This window comes from Medicago sativa, chromosome 3 (genome assembly GCF_051527215.1).
Source record: "Medicago sativa cultivar Bolivia chromosome 3, Bolivia_mono, whole genome shotgun sequence".
In the NCBI taxonomy this organism is placed as follows: domain Eukaryota; kingdom Viridiplantae; phylum Streptophyta; class Magnoliopsida; order Fabales; family Fabaceae; genus Medicago; species Medicago sativa.
The window spans coordinates 46,771,006-46,779,069 of NC_140751.1; the positions used below are offsets into that span (position 1 = coordinate 46,771,006).

The 8,064-nt window shown below is 29.0% G+C and overlaps 1 protein-coding gene across 1 annotated transcript in view; it reads right to left on the minus strand.

Moving 5' to 3' along the window:
- The window catches only part of LOC146937775 (agamous-like MADS-box protein MADS2), a 29,218-nt gene extending 22,525 nt beyond the window's left edge, over window positions 1–6,693 (minus strand). Inside the window, exons 1-2 of the mRNA XM_085751909.1 lie at window positions 6,621–6,693; window positions 6,297–6,491 (exon numbers count right to left, since the gene is read on the minus strand). Of these exons, the coding sequence (XP_085608035.1) occupies window positions 6,297–6,481 (185 nt within the window). The 5' untranslated portion in view covers window positions 6,482–6,491; window positions 6,621–6,693. The remainder of the gene's footprint in view (window positions 1–6,296; window positions 6,492–6,620) is intronic.
- Window positions 6,694–8,064: the final 1,371 nt, after the last annotated feature.

Here is an 8,064-nt window from a genome sequence, read left to right on the forward strand (position 1 = left end):
ACGGGAAGAGGAGACCGGTAGGCAACAGTGACGACAGAGAAGGATGCCGGAGGGAGAAGGTGCGATGGTGGTGCGGAGAGAAGCTCTCAAACGCACCACCAACCCCGACCTACATCTCGGCGGAGGGTTTGTTTGGATTTGGGGAGGGCGCTGAAAGCTGTCGGAAGTTGGGGAACGATAGAGATAAGAGAGAGGTCAGAGGTTTATTTTGGTAGCATTTTACTGTTAACCTGTGCAGCGGTTTGCACACAACTATCTTTCTACCCATTTAAGATGTATTGTAGGTAATAATTGTATCATTCTAATTAGAAATTCATTTTCTTATATACTCTTTAATAAAAAGTTGAAATTCTTATTTTTATATATTACAAATAAAAAAAAATCATTATGAATAACATGATTTTTTTTTATCTTAATCTGTTTCCAATTTTTTTTATGGATCCGTTTCTATAATATTGTTGGATATCCTTAGATATTTTGGCGAATTTTTACTCTAAAAATATACCAAAGATTTACTTAGTACAATAATTAACTTTTTGTGCATCACACGGGTTCAAATACTAGTTAAATTCTTTATTTTTTTTTTTCTTGGAAAAAGTACTAGTTTAATTCTTAAAGACATCCTTAATATGTAAATTGTATTTCGAAAAACTTTGGTGTGACTATAGCCATATAATGGATCAGACCATGTTATGGTTTACCTCTCTTATATATATTCAAACATTTAACTTATTCATAGTCGAGACTAATCACTCACACTTGATTAATTTACCATTCATTGGGACAAACTTATAGTTAACTAACCACACACTTTTGGTGCTAAATTTGTGTTTTGGTTGCTAATTTGCAAATTTATGGCTATTGGTGGTGAGAGATTAGGATGTTTGACTATTCAAGTGGATGTTTGATGGCAGCAACTGTTCTTTTTAAACAACCAAGAAACACTTATTTCCAACTGGTGTTTCTATCCTGGTGTTAAGGATGTTTTCCATAGTGTAGGGCTGCTCCTGGCATAAGTTTTCAGCTTGGTCTTTGTTTTGTATCTAGGGTTCTTTTGATGTTTATTCTCTATCATCTTTTTTTTTTGTAGTGGCCAGGGTTTGAACCCCGGATCTTGCATATTTTATGCATTGTCCCAAACATCTGAACTAAACTCACGAGGACTTATTCTCTCTCATCTAGAAGGTGTATTCTAGTCCGAAATATATGTGTACAATTATTTTGTGACAACTTTTATACCACTTTATCTCTCATCTTCACATTATCTTCTTGTTTTCTTTTTTTTTTCTCTTTATTGTTTTTCACCAATAAAAAAAGGAAAAAAAATAAGCTGGCATAAATGGTTGTTCAAATATCACTATTATGTACAAAAATATTAGTAAAAAAATTATATATTTTTAAAATAACCACGACAAAGGACAAAAAAAAACCACTTGTGTGAGAAAAATTATGCTATACATGCCAATAATAGTAAAATGCTGTCATCGTGAGTTTAGCTCAATTGGGAAAAACAATGCATAATATATGTAAGATTCGGGTTTCGAACCCCAAACACCAAAAAAAAATGCTGTTAGTGTTATGCATGCCAGTAATTAACAAGGTCCAAATATAGCCGGAATACCATCAAACAAAAATATTTATCAGTTAAAGAAACGGCCAATATATAACATAAAAATTATATCTTTTTAAAATAACCACGACAAAGGACAAAAAAACCACTTGTGTGAGAAAAATGATGCTATACATGCCAAACATAGTAAAATGTTGCTAATGCGTGCCAGTAATTAATAAGGTCCAAATATAGCAGGTTCAAGGAATACCATCAAATAAAATTAATTTACTTCTGCTCGACTTCAGGTTCAAGGATTTCCCCACGTTTTTAAAAGGACAATATAATATTAATATTTGTCTAATTCAGTAGAAAGTAGTACAGTAACATTAATAATCATGTGTCAGTCCTCGTGAGCATAGCTCAGTTGGTTGGGACTAGGGGTGTTCGCGGTGCGGTTTGGTTCGGTTTTGAGCGTAAAAGTCATCCTAACCGCATAATAAAAAACCATGCGGTTTGGTTTGGCTCGGTTGAATTTAAAAATAAGATCCGAACCAAACCAAACCAAACCAATGCGATTTGGGTTGGATCGGTTAGTGCGGTTTTTTCGATACAATATATTTTTTTGTTTCCAACATTAAAATCAAGTTAAAAAGATGAAACACAACATATTTTCAGCAATGTTTTAAATTTCATCAAACATTACAATTTAATTTTTCATTTTACAATGTTTCCAACAACATAGACCAAGTTAAAAACGTGGACAAAAAGTAATTCTATTTTCTAAGAAATGCAAATGACTAAAATTTTATCATTTTCTAAAAGTTCAAGTAGTACATAAATACGTTTTTGAAATAAAAACAAAAGAATGAACTTAACAAGAGAAAAAATATATCATTTTATAAAAAAATTCATTGAGTTTATATGAGTATTGGTCTAGGTGACATATGTTTAATTAATAGTTTTCTTATGTTGCGGTTTGGTTTGGTTTGGTTCGGTTGGTGAAATGAAAACCGCAAACCAAACCAAACCATGCGATTGAGTAAAAAAATGATCCGATTACATCCGAACCAAATGCGGTTTTTTGTGGTTTCGGTTTGGGTTGGTTCGGTTTGCGGTTTTTCTATTGGATTGGTTCGGTTTTGAACACCCTTAGTTGGGACAATGCATGAAATATGCAAGGTTCGAGGTTCAAACCCCGGCCACTACAAAAAAAAAATAACCATGTGTCATGTTGAGTATATAACTAAATTGTCCACTATTGCCACATTTCCTAATTGAGTAATGATATTTTGACATCTATTTGATGACAACTTTGTTGACAACCTTGTTTTTCTTACTTCTTATCGGTCAAAAACAATAGAGAGAGAAAAATGAAGAGAGAAAATAACAATATCATGTGAGTATGAGAGAGAAAGTTGTCCAAAAGTTGTCAAAAAATGGTTGTCAAAATATCATTTCTCTTCCTAATTAAAGGTAATTGTAGTTTAAAAATTATTTTTTCGAAATCGATGATGTAATCAAACTATGTTTATATCATGTAATTAAGCTTATTTCAAATTGCATTATTCTTTTTCTCTATAGCTAAATAAGGACAACGATTTCTGGTTGTAAACAAAAAATATTTTTAGACTTTACAAAACAAAATCTTCCTGCAGACAACATGTCAATCACCTTTTTCCCCTCAGTTGTCTGACCGAAAAAAGAGAGTATGTGAACCTATGTGAACCTATGTGTCAAACACCTATGTGTCGATTTTTCCAAAGAGTATGTGAACCTATGTGTCGACTTTTCTTTTGATATGATCAGAATTGAAATGTATAAGAGAATTCACAATAATAGTGAAGTAAAGAGAATTCACAATGACTTTAATGATACTAAATTAAAAAGAGTTTCTAATTAAGTCGATTAATATGTACTTTAATGTGTTCATTTTAAAAATAAAAATAAAAAATTGAAAGAGTAAGAATCATATGAATTTGAACGGTGGGATTAACTTTTATCCATTTCTTTCCTACTTTTATTATAAGACAAATTAATTGAAAAGAGAGAGGATCCTTATATGATTACCGGTGATTAATAAATACTTATTTTTTTATTTCTCTAATGTGAGTCCTTAACCAATTGAGGTTTTGTTAAGTAAAAGACACCTCATTAAAGATGTTCTAAGTAATTTCAATGAGAACAAACTATCTATCTATGAAGTTTGTGGAGAAAAATTCATTTGGACACAATCTCAAATTAATGATTGAACACAAACAAAAAAAGTAAATCGAAGAGAAAATATTTAAATAATGTTAAATGATGCGACTAAATTATTATTTTTTGTCAAAACAAATATCATTCATTTTTTTTTTAAAAAAGTTATTCTTCTTTTATTTGTGTGTTTGCCTAAAAGTTATTTATTTGTAATTGTGTTTATGGAATAAATTCAACCAAAAGAATCTTGGGATTATTAAATATGATTTGAGGCAGGGCCGTTCTTTAGGGAGTGCAAAGAACTCAACCGAGTTGGGTCTCCCAAAGTGATGGGCCTCAAGAAAAAAATTATTGCTCAATATCCTCACCCCCACTCAAAAACGAAAAATAAACATGTTTTATGTTTCAATTTCTAAGTAAAAAAATCATGTTTCATGTTTCTATTTCTAAGTTAAAAAACATGTCTTTAGTAAAAATAATTTCTAATTTTGATTTCAGTTGCTAATAATCATTATATGAGTGTTATTTTCAATTTAAATAGAAGATTAATCTTTAAAAAAGTTGTGCGTTTTTTTTTATTAGAGGCCTAATTTTACTATGAGAGCCGAACCTCCAGTTTCATACAATGGTTTGAATTATTAAGTATTATAATAAGATGTATTGAGGTTATATTTTCTTTGAGAGAATGTATTTAGGTTATATTATTAAGTATTTTTTTTTCTCACAAGATTACAATGGCATGACTTATCAAAATAATGTTACAAATATAATATAAAATAATACATATTCGTTTAGACTACTAACTTAAAAACCTAAAGTGTTTAATAGCATAAGACCAATAACTTATTATTTAACAAAAATAATATATAAATAACCATAAAAAGAGTTCTATTCATAAACTATGTTTGATTATCTCAAAGAATTTAGTCTAATGGTGATAAGACATGATTTGGATACAAAGATTGTGATTTTAAATCCTGCTAGTGCATTGAAATGAGCTAAATACAAATTTCTTTGTAATTGTTTTTTGAGTTTATAGTCTTTTTAAAAGTAAATCAGGTTTGGTTATGTAAGAAAAAAGAAAACATTGGCAGTCAAAATGTTCCTAAAACAAAGACTTGAGGTATTATATTCTGCTGTAAGATGCATATCAAATAAAGGAATCGAACAAATGCACGATCAATGTGAACTTTGGACAGGACAAACAAAAAGCCAAAAGTAACATTTGTTTCTCAATTATTAATTAATTATGCTTATAAAAATATTATAAATTATTTAATTAAAATCATCCCTTAAATTGAATGATAATTTATTTATTTTTATCTGACATTTTTTGTACGATCAAATGCTGATTTATCTTTCTATGGAAAAGAATCATATCCTGACAACGTAAGGGTATCAAAGATCAAAGATAAGAAACATACATGTTTCTAAATCAAAAATAATTTTGCTCAAGATCGACAGAACATCAAAGACATGACCTCACTTAGGCATATTATTATTCAACTTAGAGACATGAAAAAAAAAAGACTTTGAATTATTATATTTTCAACAATTCTATAAAAATTTTAAGCTCCATAAATGGAGACCATCCTCCCTCTTCTAAACAGTTTTCCTTTCTTTAATTTTTCATAATTTAAAATAAAAAAATAAAACTTAGTTTTAGAAGGAAATATTTCAATCTGCAATTAAAACTAATTTACTACTTGGAGAAATAATACTAGCTAACAATTATATAAAAAAAACCATTCATCTCATTTTTTTATTATACGCATATATATGATGAAAGGATTTAATTTATGATAATTTTTAGATTTTAAGCATATATCATGAAAGGGTTTAATTTATGATAATTAGATATGACAAAGAAATTATAATAAAAGTCAGTTTAATCTCATTAATTTTTATTTTTTTTGCAATATTTTTACTAAATATTGGTGAATCAAACCATAATCAGAAAGAACAATAATTAGATATGACAAAGAAATTATAATAAAAGTCAGTTTAATCTCATTATTTTATTTTTTTGCAATATTTTTACTAAATATTGTTGAATCAAACCATAAACAGAAAGAACAATAATTAGATATGACAAAGAAATTATAATAAAAGTCAGTTTAATCTCATTAATTTTTTTTTGCAATATTTTTACTAAATATTGTTGAATCAAACCATAAACAGAAAGAACAATAAGAAATAATTTGATAAAATTCATCATGGATAACACTCTTACAAATTGTGGCTGCAATCTAGTTACTCCCTTACCAAATCCAAAGAACAAAGAACCATAAACAAAAAAAGAGATAAAAAATATCTTGACGAAAAATATGTGCACAAATTTTTCACCAACAAGATATAACCTTTAAGCAATCAATTAAACAACTCAAGCCAGACCCAAAAAATCCCAAAATAAATTTTTTTTTTGATAAATCAGGAGAGTGGACAGACATCAAGAGAAAACACCGACATCCCAAAAATAATTAGTGTCAAAGATTTGTCACACAAGAGAATAATTCATAAAAAAAAAAAAAAAACAAGATTCATGTACCTAGTGCCACTGCAGAACTCATAGAGCTTTCCACGGCTAGAGAATATGATGAGAGCAACTTCAGCTTCACAAAGGACAGAGAGTTCATAAGCCTTCTTGAGCATCCCATTTCTTCTCTTTGCAAATGTAACTTGACGATTTATTTTGTTCTCAATCCTCTTTAGCTCTACCTTTCCCCTACCCATTATTTTATTGCTTTATATATTTTTTTTATGTAAAAAAAAAACATTGCTTTTTCAGAATACCAGAAGAAAGAGAAATTAGAGTGAGCATATATAAATAAATATATTTTGTAGACTATTTTCTGCAAAAAGTGTCATCTACCTCTTGTTTGTTTGTGTAAGGTGTTTTTTGTTGACAAAACCTCTTGTTTGTTTGTGTAAGGTTATGATGATATGATATGTCCTTGAGTTTTGGTTGTTATGGTTATTACCTAAAGGTTTTGTTTAATAAAGAGCAATGATATTTGAACAACCATTTCGTACAACTGTCATGACAACCTTTTTTTTCTCTCTTTTTATTGGTTAAAAATAATAGAGAGAGAAAAAGGATGAGAGAGAGTAAGAATATAATGTAAGTATGAGAGAGAAAATTGTCTAAAAATTATCACAAAATGGTTGTACATATACCATTTCTCTTGATAAAAGGTAGGTATTGCGAATAAATTAGCCATTCTTTGTTTCTGCAAAGGTAGGTATTGCTATCTATCCTAGCATACTAGCCCTAGTGCTCACAATAATAACTCCTGTCATTTTCGGTTCTTCATTAAAAAAATTGGCTAAATGCACAAGCAAAATAATGATCAAACGGTGGAAATAAACTTGTCTATAGGACAACATCTACTTCATATACATAAATAGCGCAAAAAATTATCTAAATTTTTGTTGTTCACCTTTCTTATACCGGTTTGAATATAGTAATAACAATTATTTGAGAAAATTACACTATTATTTATTTAAAGATGAAATATATTTTGAATTATACTTTCATTTTTTAAACTTTGTTTGAGAGTTAAGCGATGAAGATGGTTTTAAAGATAATTTGAGGAGGAAAGGAAAAATGAAACGATGGTAATTTTCCATTTTATTATATATATGAAGGTTTTTTTTTCATCATTGTGTCAAAACCCTTTAATATGGAGGCACTCAAATTAATATTAGGGTAGTGTTTCGAAAAAATTTCAAATCATTCTCATAATTTTATATGAAAATACTTTTTTATGAGCAAATTTTTTATTATATGTAATAAAAAAGGATATTCCAAACCAAACAAGTCTAAAATCAGCATTGAAGCAAGAGGAATATACCCACATTTTATGAAGGGGTTTTGTCAAAAAAAAAAATGAAGGGGTTAGAAAACTCCCACCAAATGTATGTGCCGGATATTTAAACACAAATTCAATACAACAAGTCCTAATAAATAATAGGCTTAAATGAGTAAACTGTGTTTATACGTAAGTTCGCGTGTTTTATGTTTTTTGTTTTGTATCTTTTTTGCTGTAAGACAATCATGTAAGTTATAAACGTTTTGGTTTTGGTCCCTGCCGTTATCATCTCTTACAAAAATGTGTATGTGGCAAGCAGAGGGTGACGTGGCACACGACGCTGATGCGTCGTTTCAGATGGTGAGTCGCAAAGTTAGAGGGACCAAAACCAAAAAACAAAATTCATAGAGGGATCAATGTAACACTCCATTTTTAATATTAATTTATTAATATTGTTATTAGATAATATTAATATTATTATTACTATTATTAGTGATTGATTGT